Consider the following 19,334-nt stretch of genomic DNA (forward strand, 5'->3'; position numbering starts at 1 on the left):
TGGGGCTCCATCACAGAACCGATCGAACGGCGTGCCAGATCCCCATGCCTCGCTGCTGACCTGCCCAACCCGCCTCCACGAAATCTGGACTTCTGCGAATCGGACTGCCATCCTCGCCAATACCAACAGCCTATGTCATCGCCATCTTGCATGTATACACTCATCACATTAACATGTTCACTAGGTGCGGCATCGCGGGCCTCCATGGTACGGGCTGCTGCCTTTCTGCGGTCCCACGGCTCTCCAGAGCCAAACACTATCCCTTGTGATCTGCCAAACCCAACACGTGGTTACTTTAAAAACAATTGGCGGCACATAATCGGCTCCAGATTATGTGACCGGTTTCTGTTTTTGCTGTGAGTTGAGGAGGTAAACGGTGTTCACTTTTCTCGGATATTTTCTGCGACTCCTATTAAGTATAGCGAAAAAAAGCAACGTGTGTTTCATGGGTCATAAATATCAAGGAATATGACTAAGATGTAATTATTAAAAGTAGAAAACTTTTGCATCGCCCCTTTAAGCGCAAATACATTACTTTAAGATATATATATATTGCACTTTATTCATTTTGGTTGATAGTCGTAGTGGCGCTGCTTGCGAGAAACGCAAGATTGTCGCACGACACATTAAAAACCATATCTCTAATCAGGCAGCGTGAGTAGCGCTCCACTCGTGCCCACTATATTTTTGGGGACCCCTAACAATGAGGCCCCATACTTTAAAACTCCCTAATGTGGGGAAACTCAGCGCGTACTTTGTTTGTGCTTTTCCCCGACCCCAGCGCGTGGCTAGGAAAAACATTACTGGCAAATGATTACGGATGACGTGGCCGCTTGTTTTCACTGCGAGTTGAGGGCGTGAACGCGACTTCTTTTTCGCGATCTTTTTCTGCGACTGCTATTGACCCTTTTCAAAAATCAGTGCCATTTGGTGGCTCAAATAGAAGTTTACCTTTTACCTTACTAATGGCGGTACCCCATCTGCGGTCTATAGTAGTTTGCCGGGAGTCATCCATTTCATGTAGTCAACAGCAGTCGAGAATGTGTGTTTTTACCTTACAGTTCTGTCTGGGTGTCTTAGCTTCGATGGTGACAAATAGAGAACCGATAAGGAGGAATCACGGACCCACATTGAAGCCGTGATAAAATGTTATATACCAAGAAGTTATAGAGCGGATTATTTGCAGGACCCGAGTTTGAAATGAACGCTTGCACAGCTCTGGTATTCAATTCCTGCGTCTTATACTGCCAACGCCTCGAATGTATCAGCCTCGCATCATCCGCTTCGGAGCATCGTCTTTCATCGTTAGCAACGTTACTACAGTTGGGAAAATGCCATAGAGCCTGCTCTGAAAATGTGACACCGATCCGTACTCGAGAACCGAGCTAATGGCCATCGCAACGCCGCCATTTCTACCACCGCGGCCTCTCGAGAATCTGCACGTGACTTTTATTTTGGCTTCATTCGGCCATTTTGGCGCCGAAACGGATGCGGTGGAAGAGGTTTCAGGGGTGCCACCTTCGTTTCCCAAGCGGACGCGCCGCGATTGACAACCGAAGTTAGGATGCGCCTAGGTCGGGACGCGCTACCTGAAATTACCACTGAGGCGTGGTTGTATAAAAGCAATATTAATTGTGCCGCGAAACCTTGCAAACTAAAGCTTTTAGAAAGCATCATGTGCCCTTTATTTTGTGCTTAATTCCAATAAAGGATACTACAAAAATATTTTTTCGTTGGTTTTTACGCAAGAACAAGCTTTCTAAAAGCTCAAGGCGACCACAGTACAGACCAATGATACAGAGTGGCGCTGTTGTCGTATTTAGCTCGGTCTCGGTGGACGCCAGCGGCCCAGGTTTCGACGGTGAGTTTCCCAACTGGATTCTCTAGTAACGTTGATGATTAGTCACCACAAAGCCGCCATTAGTACGACACATATTTCATTCCTCAGATCATGATAATGATAAAATTGGCCAGACTGAATTTCTCAAAGGGTCTATTGCGTAGAAGAAAAAATAACGCGTGCTGTAGTGGGTAATGGATGTTAAGGAATAATTCTAAGTCGCATTTGCTGAAAGTTTTCGCGTCGTGTTTAAGGCCCACTGCGTACCCAAAAACACAAATGACGAACCATGGAGAAAAAATTGAATGCAGAAACCACTATTATTGGTTGCCTGTGAATTGCGATAGCATTCGTTATGTTTACCTCCTTCTTTTGTTATGAGGCCATGGAAGACGCATACGACGTCTAGGACGGCGTCGAGGACGACGTTAACAACGATGTCAGGAACGACCTCTAGGACAACCTCTAGGACGACCTCTAGGACAACCTCTAGGACGACCTCAAGGAAGACCTCAAGGACAGCCCTTAGAGGTTGATGTCGGATCGCGCGGCGTCAATTTTTGCGCTAAATATAGTGGGGAAAGTGAAGTACTGTATAGGTCGTGACTTCAATTTTTTCGCTAAATTTAGCGGGGAAACTGAATTGGTCTGTAGGTCCCGTAACGCCAGGTAAAGTAACATTAAATTTCCTGCTAAATTTAGCAGAGAAATGAATTAGTGTTTAGGTCACGGGACGTCAATTTTCTTGCTAAATTTATCTAGGAAACTGAAATGGTGTACAGCTCATGTGACCTCAATGTTTCCGGTAAATTTAGTCGGGAAAATAAAATGGCTTGTAGGTCCAGTAAGGTCAGGTCACGTGACATAAATTATTTCGCCTCGTTTAGCGGGGAAACTGAATCGGTGTATGGGTCATGTTACGTCTATTTTTCGGCTAAATTTGGGGGAACTGCGGATTAGGAGGCCAAGTTCTACGAAATAGGGGGCGAGGGCGGGGGGGGGGAGGGGGTAGCTAAAGAATGTTATCCAAATCAAAGGTCAATATTTTTGGCCTGACGAGCTCCTGGCCCTGAATGCTAGGCAGGGGGCAAAAAATAGGCAGTGTGGTCTTCAAAAAGTTTTTAAGCATAAAGTACATGTTTAGCGCTATCCTCCTGTTAAGTAAGAAAGGTTCTGTCGTAATTTGTACATAGAAAGGCTGATATGCCTATGTTTGTGTCGGCGTCTTTGGGAGGGAGTGTTGGATCGCAGACCCGCGGCAGGGGGTACGCTCGCGGGAGAGCATGAACGGGGAGTCTTCTTCCACCCCCACGCGCAGGGAGCTTCGAGCAGCCGCGGTGCGCGGAGGAGACGAGTCGGACCCCGGTCGTTAACAAACTAATTGGCTGTCGGTAAGGAGTGCCGGAACCCCCCTGTCTTGGGCACCGGTACATCCCTCCGCACTTGCAGCCTTTAAGCGGGTGTGCTGGTGTCCGGGGTATTTCTCTGTTTAGTATCGAAACTTCGCTTATAACCGACGTAATAACTTAAAAGGGCACTGACACATCAAAATCATATTTTTTTTATTATCCGAGACGATTGAAAACGACGCCGGGACATTACCCTCAAAATTTGAAATTTGGGAGTTCAGTATTTGTGAAGTAAAAAAACAATTTCCAAATGCCGAATTCGTAGTTCCCGCGCTATCGGCGCCGGTGCCTTGACGTCAAATATTGCGGAGTCCTGAGAGTCCACTTTCTTTCACCACTCCCTACTGTTGCCATGGCGACCCAAAGCGAGGAGGAAAGGAGCGAGCGCCGGCGTTGCGGCGGACCGGTTTTGAGCGGTGTCGCCTGTTTTCCGTTATAGGATACAAATCCAGGAGACGGCACCACAACGAACTCCCGATTTTTGGTATTTCAAAAAGAAGGGCCATAGTGCGTTCGCAATTGCGTTAAAAAACATGTTTTAGGATTGCCGTTATTAAATGTTATAAAGATGTCGCCTACAAAGCTTCTAAATTTCATGATTCTTGACGTCACGAATCAAAAGAAGCGAGGAGGCGAAGGCGGGAGAATCAAACGCCAAAAATAAAAAAGCGCGCGCGCGCGCGCGGGAAAATTTTTTTTCGCGATGCGGGTTTTTTTTTTTTTTTTTACGTGTCTATGACTGCAACTTGCATCGTTTTGGACAATAAAAATAAATACGACCTTTGGGGTGTCAGTCTTTAACTGCGTCGCCAGTCAGGCGGCGAGGAAAGCAAGTAGTGATGTGACTCTACACGGAATTTGGTTTTGACCGTTGAGGTGTTGGAGGGGCATCACGTTGACAGCTCGCACATTAATGTGTAAGAGTGCACTACATTGGGCAAATGTGAAGTGATTGGTCGGTCTCTCAAGGGAAAGGAGGCTCCTACGATTGTAGAAAAGGGATGCCGAATGGATTCCCAGGGATTCGGCTCTGGAGACTGGAGACCAAAGGATGGATTTTCATTTTGGGAGTTTTGCAGAGTAAACTGCTGTTGAGTTGTTGTCGCTTTGTTTTGAAATAAGCGTGGCCATACTGGACATTGTAAACCAACCAACGTCGTAACTGTGTCCAGCGGATTGAACAACTTTTAGAGTTTTTTTTCTTTTTTCGCCTTCTCGTAGACTTCCATTGGGAGAACACTATCATCGGTCCCCATCCTGACCGGCCCCCTTCCTCGAAAAGTTGACTACCCCAATCCCGAAATTTTCTCCCTCCGTCCGTCCGTCTGTCCGTGCGCACGGCCGTTATTTTAACGACCGGCGTACGGTCGTTATCAGTACTGCGTGGTGTCCATTAAAGACCCCAGTCTAGGAGTCATACTGCACTGGCTAAATTTCTCATCCGCAGTGAGTAACAATGTCGCCATACTCTGGCAGACTAAATTCCTGCTGTCGAAGCAACTAAATGACTAATTTGTTTTTCTGGGTAGTTTGAGAGTAAGTTCGTGCTACCGTCGCGGTGTCCCTGTGCATGCTCGCTGAGCTACTTCACATGTGAGTACTGTACATTGGTAGATTCCAAGCGCTTGTATAACCCTTTTTCATGTTTAAAGAACTGTGTTTGCGTTAAGAATTCAAGACCACAAAACGAAATTAAACATTAATTTGGTTTGCTGCCCTTTTTTTTTTTTTCACAACACGGTTTATATGACTTTTTTTTTTTTAATGCAGATGACGTTGTGTTCAACTCACCTTTTTTTCTTAACAACTGGCCCGGAGCTGTGAACTTTAGTTTTTTTTTTTTTTTTTTTTTTTTTAAGAACCGGCTTGAACTGGTTCGAGCATGGTAAAACTGTAAACGAACCGTTATTTCGAAAGCAACACTGAAACAGATCCGAACCGGAACAAAATGCTACGCTACTGAACCAGAACCTGAACCGAATTGCAATGATGACCGGTTTGACTCCCTAGTTTTAAGCAGCCGATCTTCTATTTTACGTGGAACGCAAATAAAGAATTTGACTGAATATGTTAAGAAATCGCAGGAATCGTGCCACAAACGTACACGTTTACGTTTTAAGGTAGGTCCCATAATATGGTGCTACATTCCTTTCCGCTGGCGCCGCATACCGATTCCACTCTGTCAGCGGATTCCTGTGCTTGCCGCAATGCACGGAGATTTGGGGCCGGTATACGCTGAGTCGCTTCTAACAGCGCACTAGCGGTGCAGTTATGCAAGTGTTCGGAGCAGAGAGCAAGATAGGTTCTTGTGCCACGCGTGATCTAGACAGATTTAAGGCGTTACCAAACAAACAACACGTTAATCATGTATCTAAAAGGGGTATACGGTCCGCTTGTGAAAAACACGGATGGTTTTAATTATTGGCGTCTGTTGCGACTCGCAAGCCTTTTACGTATGATTGCGCAATCGATGTCTGAAATGACACCACACTCTAAGAAAAAGGTATATTCTTACACCCCTTGTTACATAGAATGCACCCGTAAACTCCAGTTAGACGAACAGTGCACTCCAGATAAACCGGTATCCATATCACATGTGCGAAGGACGTTTTAGCAAAAAGCGCCATTTGAGGGAACCGACGTTTTAACGAATAACGGGGGCGCGTGTCAAAACTCCCCCCCCCCCCCCCTACCCCCGCCCCCCAGCGCTGCGGCTGCGCTTACAGTGCTTTGCGACGGCCGTCTGCGGAGGCTCATAGGCTCATTACAATAATGTTAACCCACTTGGCCCACTCGTAAACGCCGCTTCGTGGCGGACAATTATTCGCTAAAGTGTCCTTCGATGTAAAGTCTGTGCTCGGTAAAACGTCGTTCGATCAACTGAGTGCTACCCGTTGAACCGACGGTACCAACTTTCACGAGCAACTTGAAAAGCAAGTTCAACTTATTAAAATAGCCAAATAGCCATAGCCATAGCCAAATAGCCAGAGCCAACTTATTAAATAGCGTATTAAAACTACAAAAAAAAATCGTAGTTTTCTTGACATTATTGCAAAACCTCAGTGTTTTTGTTTTTTTCTGTAGTTCTTATACGTAAATTATCGGTTTAATATGTTTCATCGCACGTCTCGGCATTCGATAAACTCAGCAGCTTATGCTGCTTTCTTTCCAGTAACACAATGTGGGTGTCAATGGCCATCTCTTCGCATTTAGGAATTCGCTAAATGGAATGGGCGAGTTCGGTCGCTCCAGCAGTGGAAATGGACCCAGTGTCTCCATTTTGAGGAGTTGAAAGGAATGTAATAGTAGGATATTCTCATTCCACCGGAATGAAATCGGAATAGAATGGGTGCGCCCATTCCACAAAACTGGACCACACTGCTGATAAATCGTACAAATGACAGTCTGCAGTCAATGTCCGATGTGTGTTTTGTCCTCGTTTGATGGTCCGCTAATTATTCTGTCACTGTGTCTGCAGAGAAACTGCGTGTCTTTTGTAGGATCTATACGAGCGGTGTGACTCTTGCTAGTGTCGAAGAAAGAACCCTAAAGCAAGAACCGCGAAGACAATAAAAAAGCCAATCGATCTCCGCGTTTGTTAAGCTGTTCTCGACTCGAGGAACAAAAGCCTCGCGTGTTGCAAGCGCTCCATCCGCTGCGCTTTAATTTGTCGCCAGGGCGGCCCTGTATGGATTGTTCTGCTAATAAGTTCTCGTCAATATGCAGCGCGTTCGGAGATAACAAAAATAATTATATAGTAAGGAAGCGTACACGAAGACGCACACTGCTGTTCTTTCGCGGGTTGCTATGACGCCTTTATTTTTCCAACGAATTAATTAAGCTGCCGCAATAACTTTGGTTAACCCTCCCCGTTTTGTGCTGGCATTTGGAGCGCGCGTTTTGGTCACGCAGCTTTGTTCTCTCTGTCCTTTTCGGGCAAACTCTTTGACGCGCAAATCAATTCTCCGGGTGTTTTTTCTTAGTCTTTTTGAGTGTCACCGTTGACCTGGAAACGGTGTGGAGAAAAAAGCAGTACGTGCCAGGATGGCGAAACAGACGAGGATAGTTCTCTCTGCGGCAGGATCAATTAAAACAATATTGTACACGCTGAACGTGAGCCTTCTCGTGTTTTCTTATCATTTCCCACTGTCTGATGACAAGGCGTGTACTCAGAGGCACGTGCAACTGCAACAGAAAGGCAAACTGGGCTGTGCAACTGTCGAAACGACGACTAGATGTTTTAAACGCACGATGTAAGCCTGGGTAACGACAAAACTGTTACATACCGGCCAAGTCAACATACAAGGTGTTCTCGAGCGCTATTTGGACTTAAGAAACAAATTGTATAAACAAAATAATAAAAGGAGAGCATTGAAACTTCTCACAATGGCGTCCGGAGGTGGCGCATTCATCATTCTCAAATTTTATGCGCTCAAGTTCCAGAAATAAAAGGAGGGGCAGACAAGGAAAGGAGAGGAGGGGGAAGAGGAGAGGAGGAAGGGGGAGGAGAGGAAGGGAGGAGCTTGAAGGATTATGGGAGGAGGAGGTGAAACAGGAGGAGGAGGGGAGAAGGAGGACGAGGAGGAAGAGGAGGAAGGAGGGGAGGGGAAGTGGCAGAGAGGATGAGGAGGCGAGGAGGAGGGAGGAGGGGTATACCTTTCTTTCAGTAGCCTTCCCTCCTCCTCCTCAAGAGCTGCGCTCTAATTCGGCGTGCAGGGTGTTGTAAACGTCTTTCATTGTTTTCCACGAAACCTTAACTCATACAATATGAGAATAAGTATGATAAATGTACAACCTAAATACACCCTAGTGAAAAGTTTCAGTGCCCTCTGTTCCTTGCTTTATTTCTACAATTTTTTTGTACGCCCGTATGGCGCTCGAGAACACCTTGAACAACATACGAAGCCCGTAACAGGAGAGTATAAGCCCACAGAGGACATAACAAGGACTTCTTATTCGTAAGGAATTCTAGTTAGTTATAAATTATTCGTCATTAGCGAAGTTTACCGCACGGCGCATCCGGAATCGAACCCCGGACCGTGCGATCCGCAGCCCGACGCCTTTGCTCGGGGCGGACCTGTATGGCACTCATTGCAAGGGATCGATTCACCTAGAACCGATTACTTTTTGAAGTAAGTTTGTATAAATTTCCTTACATTTGTTAGGTTATAATGACAACAGTATTCTGTTTACCTTTGGAAGTACTAAAATTACTCGTAACCTTAACTTTTTCCCTCCCGTTCCTTATGGCGCCTTTTTGTTTTTGTTTCGTGCCAAAAAAACCCTTGGTTTGAAGGTTCCTACCTAGGAAACTTCGAACCAAGTCCCCCTGGTGGGAGGAGGGCTTACCAAAATTCGTTGTTTGAAAAGTTAATTAGTTCATAATTAGGTGATTCTATTCGAATAATGGAGAGTACAACATAACCGTTTTCATACCGGCAAAGAACTCTGTCGTTCCTGGAAATCTGAAGTGATCGGAGAAGTAACGGCTACTTCTTCAAGTATCGGCCAATTACTTTTTGTCTCGAATAATCGAGTAATCTAATTTAATATTTTTAAGCAATAATAATTTAAAATTGCAATCATTTAGTTTGTTTTCTTTTTTTTAAGTAACGTGTACAAGGCTGGCTAAGTGCCACGAGGAAGAGGAGAACACAGGCGCAAGCAGAGGAACAAAGTACGGCTCACGGGAGCCTGGTGTAGCAAGCAAGGTGAAACAAGAAAGATGAGTTTTTTTGTTTTTTTTTACTTAATTTAATCTAAATTACTGAAGCCCCAAAAAATCTTGTTTTCTATTTAATGACTAGGTGTGTTTTTAAACATAAAAGAATGATTAATCAATTCGTCTGATCACTGAAAACAATGCGCAAAAAAACTATGGCTGTACATTTAAAGTTCACTCTTATGAACATATTTTATTGGTGTAATCACCACTGCACTTGCGGAAATGCAGCTTGGTTTTTTTAATTATGAAAATGCTCCATTGGCTTTTTTTGTGTTCAGATTTGCTTTTAATATAATATTTTTTTTTTTATATTTGCTTCTTTCTTTCGCTTTTTGAATACCTTGCCGTAGGGCATTATGTAACTGACGAACTCCGATCTGCGAGAATAGCGCCCCATTTCACTAATTTTTATGTTGTTTACATGTTTCTTGCTTATTATTTTTTTTAACATAAAACAAATGCATATTGAAATCATCAGATCATAGGCAATCAGTAAGCAAATAATATTTTTGTCATATTTGTGTGGGCAAGGTATGACTTAAATCATCATTGGAAAAACGGTGTGATTTAAATCATGATATAAATCATCTCGATTTGTATTCTGCATGCTGGACTAGCAAGCGACTGACGGCGCGCGCAGGTGGCTCCCGTATGACGCGAGCCACCTGCGCCCCATGTCACTGGACACATTATATAGTCTTAGTATTGCAGCAAACTTAAGCGCTGTGCGTTTGCATTAGCGCAGCGTGCAACACGCTGTGAAATACTAAAACTCACTAATTTAAGGTCCTGACGCACCAACGGATAACGCAGCGGGCGTATGACGACATATGACCTCGAGCAGCAGCCGATAGATGGCGTAGTGGGCAGGACAAACCTAAAGTCCCTCGATGAAATTCACGCTTACAAATACCGCCAACCAGTGGTGTGGAAACGCGCAAGACAAGTGTCACGAGCGGGTGCTCCGCCGCCATTCACTTCCAAGGGCCGCTCGTTTCAGTGCTGCGCCGCCATTTTGCTTCCAGGAACCGCTCTTGCACTGGCGCGTTTGACGCTACTGACGGGCCTCTTGCACTGGCGCGTTTGACGCTACTGACAAGACAACAGAAAACACATGGAGGGGCATTAAATAACCCTCTCTTCGCGATAGCGCACTACGTGGGCATTTCTACATAGGATCCAAGGAACATGTCTCGACCCAACTGGTATGTTAAGCGTCTTAACCCTCCCATACACCATAAGTGGATCAGAAGTGGCAACAAACGTCGTCTCAAAAGCCGAAGTGCCACGTTGTCGGATGTCGCGAACCTGGTGGTTGGTCGTAGAAATGCTGGCGAAAAGCACGAGCGAAAGCGAGTGTCGCTGTCGTCGTGGCGTCCCATCTCCCGGCTGCCGAAGCTTCCGCGTACTGTCGAGCTGGAGATCGACCTGCGGCAAAACAGGCGTCCGCCACACCCAGGACAACCTGATGGAGGACGCCGCCAGGATTGCGACCGCCGACAGCGTGACGCTTGTATTAAGTCATCAGGCACAAATGAAGGGATTAATTTTTGGGACGCGAAAAACACCCGCCCCCAGCGTCAGATTTTTTATATAGTTCTTTTAACGATTCTATTTTGTTTAAATAGATTCTTTCTTATTGAGAGCACCTACAAGCTATTTATTTACATACACTTTTAAAGATTTAGACAACTTGAATCGACCCAATCTGAGCAAATAATAGGATTAGGCGGAAATCCTCAGCCGCAGCCCGATCCGATCGAGCCAATCAGCAGCGCCAAAAGTCACGGCATTCTTCATTTCTGTAGCGCGATCGTATAAAGGATTCGAAACCAGCTAAAGTTGTTCAAAACAAAACCACGAAGACCCGTACAAACACTTGCGACTTTTTAAGACCGAGTGCCACGAAACCTCTTCAAATTTCCTACGACGAGAGGAGACACTGGCGCCACATATCGAGTAGCAGTGGAAACTTGGCGGGCCCGTATGTTTTCTATTTTTTTCGCGCAATATTCCTTCTTTTTTGGTTCGAAGAACTTTTGTCGACATTTTAAACGACCGTTCCTCATATGTAGTTCGTTCATTTGACCTCGCAAATACCGCGAAACCTTTTCTCTACGGAAATGCACACCTAGGGTAACCGCATAAATGGCGCCAGCGTGCCAGTGTGTTCTCTCGCCGTAAGAGATTTTAAGAGGTTTTAAGGCACTTGGTTCTAAGGAGTCGCAAGTGTGTGAACGGGCCTTAGCAAATCACAAGGCACGCCTAATGTGAATCCCGGACAAAAACTCACCGGACAAAAGCTCACCGGACAGAAGCTCACCGGACAAAAGCTCACTGGACAAAAGCTCACCCATTTTTTCACAAACCCGGACAAAAGCTCACCAGGAGAAAATTTAATGTTGGTCTTAAGACGAGTGCGGACAACTTAGGTGCATGCCTGCGACACTAAAATATTGAAATACTTTTACGACACACAATGACGGAAAGAATTAATTTTCTTAGCCATTCACTTCAAATATTACCTTGAACCCCAAGAAAACCCATGCATTAGTAATGAAGAGACCTTGAGCCTAATTTTTATGTACGCGTTTAGCGTAACATAAGCGCAATGAAAAAGCGAGTTCACCGAAGGGTGACTTCGCTTCTTCAGCCACTTTTCGGGTTCAAAAACTTCGGTTCACGACGTTTTTTGGGCGATGCACAAGGGTGCTCCGCTATACCTTGAGTCATGCAAGCTTGATCTTATTAGCTCCACTCAGTTTCAGTGACCTAAATTTTGGTCCCAAAACGTTGCTTCTCTGCCTGTCATGGCTTATCTGTCGACACTTTTACATGGGATTGGGTACCAGTTCTCCTAAAAATGGTACAATGTCCATCGCGTCCGCACGTTATCCAAGCCCGTGCTTCGCCCGGGCAGCAAAAAAAAAAAAAAAAAAGAGGTGAGCTTTTGTCTGGGTTAGCGAAAAAACGGGTGAGCTTTTGTCCGGTGAGCTTTTGTCCGGTGAGCTTCTGTACGGTGAGCTTTTGTCCGGTGAGCTTTTGTCCGGTTACCGCCTAATGTATACGCACGACATGAGTATTTTGTGCCCGCATGTCTTATCAGAAGGACTGAGACAGGTTTTAAGGTTTCTATTACTTTTTTTAGTTGCGTCTGCTCTGAAGCGTCTGACAATCTCTGCACGAAAAAAAAATTCTTATGTCGAAAGAAGAAAAATCATAAAATGTTTGAAGAATGTATTTGAACTAATAGGTAGAAGATTGTAACGAGTGTGATTAAAATAGAATTCCTGAAACTATATTGTTCAGATGTGTATTCAAAAATGTATGTACCGTAGAAAGTAATTACAGAGCAGTATCTGAATGGGCACTAGTTTGGAGCAAACTAACAGGGCGCATGCGGTTTGTAGACATCGAGGCAAAGCAAGAGCGTGTGAGGAGTGATTTCGATTTGTGCGGGCGGAAAGGCGCGAACAGTAACACTGTCCTGGAGAAGTCCCAGACAAGTCCGTATGCATTCATAAACGAATGATAGTATAAAGTGTCAACGGCCTTCGTCTCGCCTGTCGGAAGCACCTCGTCATATTCAAAAAAAAAAAAAAAATATATATATATATATATATATATATATATATATATTTATTCATCTGCACATATTCGTTCATATCCTTCTCGGAGACCACGTACGATGGTGTGAAGTGCCCGTGTTGTATACTCAATAACGTGGCTCTTGATTCTCGCAGATGATGATGATACCGTGTCTCTAAAAAGCTCATAAACAAAGAATACTACATGTACACGGGGCGAGACAAACAGTGGGAGGATTTCTGGAGCACAAACGAACACGTACCACGTGACACTAAGCGTCGTACCGCGTTCCACGCGGCGGCGTGTGTTTCCAGAACACCTCCGATTGGATACATTTCGTTTCTTGTGCATTAATAAGACAGGTAGGAAACGCCAGAAATCTAATGTGGAGTGGTGTAGTGGTTAGCACACCCGACCGGACATTGGGAGGCCCAGAGTTCAAATCCTGGCTCCGCCAATTTTTGGCTTTCGGCGGGTTCCTGGAAACCTTGATTCTTTAATTCATTGGATTAAGTACGGTTCATTCATCTGCACATATTCGTTCATATATATATATATATAGATATATATTATTTTTCTTCTGGAAAAAGGGGGCGGGGGGTCGGGTATAGGGGGATATCTTATGTAGGCCATCTTAGCACGCGTGCTCCAAGACGTACTAATGGCTTCCCCGTTCCGCTAAAGTTAACTTTTGAGTTGAATGGTTTGTTGCTGTTAGTTCGCTTCTTGACAATTGTATTTCGTTTAACTTGTTTCTTTCTCATAGAGAGCACCAATAGGTTACACATATGCCCCCGGACTCGGACAACTTCTATCGACCCAATCTCAGCAAATAATATGATTACGCGAAAATACCAAAGGCCAAAATAGCGCCAATTATATACTCAGTGTTTGACCCGATGTCTTTTAGTGTTGAAGGTTAGCTAGCTCAATAGCATTATTTTTTCTTGATTTAAAGAAAAGAGTATGAAATGTACGTTATCTTCGCGACAGGAAGGCAACGGGTTATGTTTTGAAGCCGTAAACACTGTCAAAAAGTTCAAGCACGAGACTGAAATCTTCACAAGCCAGTTAACACAGCTCTACAACATGTTCCTACTGGTCACAAAGTGTTGCTAGTTACGACCACTAGACGTAATGCATCAGTAGCGGTCGTCTCACAAAACGCGCGTAAGACTAACCCTCCCTCCAAAGGTAAAAACAAGCCAACAAATTGCAGGCCTTTATGAGATTTCATGATCAACAATTAGTGACGATCGAAATAGATTTGTTAAGAGGCACTACAGCTGAGGCGTGATCGCGTCGCCGGCAAGATTTTGTATGTTTGAAGTAGTTCCTTTCGCGTTTGCCTAGTGTGTTATGGCTAAAGAAACGAAAGGTGTGACTCATTACATGCACGCTTTTCGCTTCGTGATGTCTTCATTGGCATTCTTATCGTCTAACGACGCAATCTTCTTTGCCGCGACGTGATAATGCAAATCACTTACCACGTCCTGCGTCCCTGACGCTTTGAGTAATTCTATGGATAACTTCTTTGACTACCTTAGCAAAAAATAACTAGAAAATCATCAAGGCTATGACGGTTTTAACTCTCCTTTCACAGCCAGAATTGTTTGGAAGTCAAAACTCTAATGATTACCTGAGGTATGCTGCAGACAAGGCTTGTGTACCAGGCCACAGCCAGCATCACTTTGCCCCTCCGCTGAGCGTCGTGGACCTTGAGAGGATGAAGCACCGCGAAATATCTGTCCACACTGATGCACACGAGTACCATTGAGGAGAGGTAAGGTCCAAAGGCCCTGAACACTTGCATTAGCTTGCACATAAAGTTGCCTGCAGTCCATTGAACAGTGAGTCTCCAAGAGACTTCCAGTGGAATCATGACGAAGGTGACAATTAGATCTGCAATGGCGAGATGCATGATCATCAGCTTGATTCTCGACTTGCGGTGGCGGTTGCGCAACAAGGTGACAAACACGGGAACGTTGCCTCCGGCCGCGATGATGAAGAGGATGCAGTAGATGACGACCTGGACAGCAGACTGTGTGTTGAAGGACAGTTCTTCGGCGAGGGCAACCTTTTGCGATGTTATGTTTGAAGTCGACGTCTCCTCGATTATGGAACCGAAAGTCATTCCATATCTTGCGGTGGACATTTCGACAAGTCTAGATAAGACGTGTTTCTGGATTCTCACGAGGTACGTCAGGGGCTTCTAGATCATTTGACTAGATACCTTTGAGGACATTACATACTAAGCGTGTTCATTTGTTGAAAATGTATATATTCAGCTCACAAGGCCTGAAACGCGCGTATTTGTGAGAAGCCCCTATCAAAAATGTTTTAGCTTATCTATTGTTTGGAACTAGCTTGGGAGCAATTCTAAATGAGATCATGGAAATCTCAATATAAACGGAAAGGGTTCAGAGATGAATATGCATCAATGTCTCGGAGTATGTCTGCCATTACAAGGTCAGAACTTAAGAGCTGTCGAAATGGACTATTGACCTAATAGCATTAATAAACACTACTATTCCTCGACTTTCTGGGCTGACTTTTGCGAGAACTTCAGTCTTTCTAATTATCAGCAGATTCCGTCACTCTTCGATGTGAATCGATGTCATTCGACGACGCGCAACTTAGCAAAAGAATTTCTCTTCTCGCACTTGAAAGTCACCAATAATTCCACAACCTTCAGGTGCTCACGCACGACCACAACACCACTCCTCCGGATATGCGACAGAAAGGCAATCCCACAAACACCACCGCGAAGCTTCTCCACTTCAAGTCGGACCGGCAACGCGAGCTCAGGAGCCGAAGAGGAGCTCGCGTATCCGACGAAGGAAGCGGGCCGGTGAACAACTTTCTCGGGGAGAAGTTTCGTCCATCCTACCTCCGGGTTCAGAGCCCGGCACGCGACTGAGGCTCCTGCGAGAAGCTGACCCGAAGTCGGGCCGAGTGTTTGCTCATCGATCCACGCCTGCGCTTCGCGGCGAGCCCCCGTCTTGCGTTTCCCTGTCCGTAACGATATACTTCGTTTCGCCTTACCTCTCGTTCACACGTCTGCGTTCTCTTGCGTTGAGTACGCTGCGTTCTCTCGTAACCGTTTAACACAACTGGCGCAGTGGCGCCTTATATCGGACACAAAGATTTATGCTTTTATGTGTGTTTGTGTGCTTGATTGTTTGTGTTTACGCGTGTTCGCGAAGAAATTTCTGTGTGCGCTTGTTTGCTTCTTCGGGCGTGTTTATATGTGTGTACGTTAATGTGTGTTCAGAAACACACAGATGCGTGTGATTGTGTGGTTTTGGTCTTTTAATTAATGCTTATGTGCGTTTGTTTCTTTCTCCGTGCGTGTTTAAGTGTTTTTCTTGTGCGTGGGTTTTATTTTTTTATATTTTGCCTGTCGCTCTGTTTTAGGTGTGTGTGCACATCCAAAACTAAAACAGAGTATCATAAGTGATGGAAAGGCAGAATGGCGAAATTGCCGCCAGTGACGCTGCGTTGCCGCGAATATGCCGATAGCGAGAGCGGTTGGGCCGCGCTTTAAATTTTAAGGGTTCTTCGGCAGACAGTTGCCGTTTGCGGAAAATGTTTTTTTTTTACTACATCCGTACAGTCATCTATCATCTATGGCAGTTCAGCGTCGACATGAGTGTAGGTAAAATAGTAATACAAAGATACCGCCGCTTTTGACGACCAAGCAAAAAGAGACCCCGTTCACACAGTCTCGCATGGCTGACGAAACCGCGAGGCAGAGAAGCGGTGTTTCGAAATCGCGCTTTGGGAACCGGACGTTTCGCTACTATAGACGTTTTTCGTTTACTTTCGTTTCCAGTCACGTGGGTTCCGTACCTGGTATGCGCGATGAAAAAGTAATAAAGCTTTTTAACCTGGAATATCCGAGAAAATATAGGCGAGGCAAAAAGGGATGTGAGACAAATTGGTGACGGCATAACAATGTCTTCGCCCGTACAAGAAGTAAAGATATTCGAGATGGCGGCGCCCTCGTGGAAAAGTTCTATACACTAACGCATTGATTGCAAAAGGCCGTGTTTCAAACTTTACTCGATCTTACTCCAGGGTGAGGGTTTTGTACCTCGGCGTTCAAAAACCTACCCGCGACCAGCGTCGTTCTATCTGTGGTGGCACGTGACACAACCCACCGGAATCAGAGCCGTATATAGAGAGAGTGCGGCCATATATTGGGAAGCATGGAAGGCAAATGAGGAGGCGCCATTGTCCGAAAGCAGGCTGGGATTGCTTCAGGGCATCTTCGCAAATTCGAATGTGGCCAGCCAGGAGCCGCGAGTAATATCCTTGTACACGTGATGTTTCGATCACGGTCATGCAAAATCATGCTGGACGGCATATAAAGATATAGAAGATACAAAACGCGCGAGCTACTAGCAGGGCGGTCGGCGTAATCTGTGCGCCCGGCGCCGAAGGCAGGAAATCTGCCGTCCGAGTGGTCAGACTCCGTCCGAAAAAAAACAGAGTTCGAGCGGCACATTCGTTTCTTACATCTCTTTGCGTGATCATAATCAACACATCACTGACTCTTACGCACTTAATAAAACTGTTTATCGCTACCACCACTAAGGAACTACCTTCGGCCTCTGGTTGGCCAAGAGAGCATACCAAGTCCTCGATCCGCGTCCGTGGTGCACGCCCTGGCTCTGCCGGCAGCTCCCAAATACCAAACTTTCACTATATGCTGCCTCGCCGGAGTAACTCAGATCTATTAGGGTAAGATTTGGAACACAGCCAAACAAACCCGCGTTTGACCACACAAGGCGGGAGGGGGGGGGGGGGGGGGGGGTGGGGGGGGGGGGGGGGGGGGGGGGGGCCTTTGCGCGTGCACAGAGCTGCCACACACAATATTTTTTGTTTTGTAGGAGCTACGCGCTTACACAAAAAAAAAAAAAAGCACTTTTTTTTTTTTCTTTTGTAGGACGATAAAGCAGTTCTTAACCCGTCCAAAACGCTACGTCCAAGTCCCGGATGGTGTTCCACACTGACCTTGTCTCTATAATCATTTCTACCTCGAGAACCGTAATAAAAAAAGTCCGACTTCTCGCGGAACTCGACTAAACCCCACCTTTATATAGAGAATTAAGAGATATCTATGTGCCTATTAGATCAGGTGTGTGTTATCTTATCAAGACCTACACGTTTCAAACGTCAAAAGCATCGCGCTTTCCTCCGATTATCAAATCATGTAAGAACTACTTCGCGTGGCGTATGCACATGCACAAACATTACTTTTTCCTTGAGGTGAAAATCGATTATGGGCCATCCAATTATTTTCCCGATTTGTCTCCCAAGCAAGCCTTTTACGTGTAGTAAGATAAAACATACAACAATAGTTCATCTCCTTAAATTTAGAGTAAGAAAGCAGCATGCAGGTCAGAGTCTGCGTGTCTTTATTTGGCGATTGCAAAAAGGGCTTAGCGGGAACTTCAAGGGGCAAAGCATAAATAGATCTCGCCGAGCAAGCTTAGCGGCAAACTCCTAATGAGGTATTTGGAAGTGTGGGTGAAAAAATTTAAGTTTAAAGGCGACGTTGGCGTTTGATATTCCAAAGCTGAACCTAAAAAAAAAAAAAAAAAAAATTAACTTCTTAAAAAAAAAAACGCGGGACGAGATGCTTGGTATTGTGGAGACACGTGCCATAAATGAAAGAAACGACCATGCACCGAAAGGTCCGTGTACCTTATCGTCGTCCTTGGAACGTGTCTCTTCGGGTTTGCTTTTTTTTTTTTATACTTTGCGCCTACGCTTTTTACAGACCGGGTGTTTGTGCAAATAGTTTCAAAAATCCCTAAAGATAGGGTAGTTGAGGTAAAAAAAGGAACTCTTTCCGGGTACAAACTACACGCCAAAGCGGATTTCAGGGATTACAAACAAAAAAGCACACTAATTAAACAAATAATTCACTAAGGTTGACAAATCAACTTTCCAATTAGGTAAAGATAATCATGTGGTTCTAAGGACGCATACAAAACTGCTTAGAAGTATGGAAAACCATTGAATAAACTGATTTGAGACCGATACAAGGCAGGCACAGCATTGAACGGCGTTTCAAAAAAGACGTTCTTATTGGGTTCCGGTTTAATATCGGAGTGCACCTTTGCGCCAAAGGTACTGGGCTGACGAGCGAAGCCACCGGTCCTGCCTCCCGGTGGCTGGGGCGTTGCCCGCCTCAGCCACCGGGAGGCAGGACCGCTGGCGCAAAGATTGGTGAACCAGCGTAGCGAGGCTAAAGGCAGCTCTCTCGGAGACGTTCAGCCGGCCGGCAACCGGCCGGCAGACGTGGAAGATCCGATGGATGTGCGTCCCCCCATGGATGTCCGTGCGGTGGAATGGGACGAGCGAGAGAAGGAGCTTGATCAAATGAGCATTAGTGGGCAAGGTTGGACACACGTACGAATCTCTTTTTTTTTTCATATGTTTTTATGCAATCTTTGGCTTATCTAATTAAATACTTTTGTTTCAAAAAGAATGCGCTGCAAATATGAATACATACAGACAGATGCGCTCCGATCTGCAACTGAAAACTAGGGACGCGAACAAATTGATCGTCTTTTCGGAACGCCTCCAAATGCTGCACCTACCTTATATATTTCTAAAACAAGTTAATTATACTTCGTTTCAGCTTCGGTCCGAGCGCGGCCGATGTTATGAGCGGAAGGGCCAATCAAAAAGCGCAAAGCCCTCATGGCGTGCTCTCTGCAGCTTGAGTAGCCGGCGGAAGGAGCAGTGCACAGCGAGA

General features: G+C 45.3%; 1 protein-coding gene across 1 annotated transcript in view; it reads right to left on the bottom strand.

The window, feature by feature from the left end:
* LOC8031179 (gonadotropin-releasing hormone II receptor) overlaps positions 1-14,717 on the bottom strand; it is a 163,814-nt gene extending 149,097 nt beyond the window's left edge. Inside the window, exon 1 of the mRNA XM_042288888.1 lies at positions 14,202-14,717. Within this exon, the coding sequence (XP_042144822.1) occupies positions 14,202-14,717 (516 nt within the window). The remainder of the gene's footprint in view (positions 1-14,201) is intronic.
* Between the last annotated feature and the right edge of the window lie 4,617 nt (positions 14,718-19,334).

The sequence above is a fragment of the Ixodes scapularis genome, unplaced genomic scaffold (assembly GCF_016920785.2).
Source record: "Ixodes scapularis isolate PalLabHiFi unplaced genomic scaffold, ASM1692078v2 PGA_scaffold11__112_contigs__length_91849675, whole genome shotgun sequence".
Taxonomy (NCBI): domain Eukaryota; kingdom Metazoa; phylum Arthropoda; class Arachnida; order Ixodida; family Ixodidae; genus Ixodes; species Ixodes scapularis.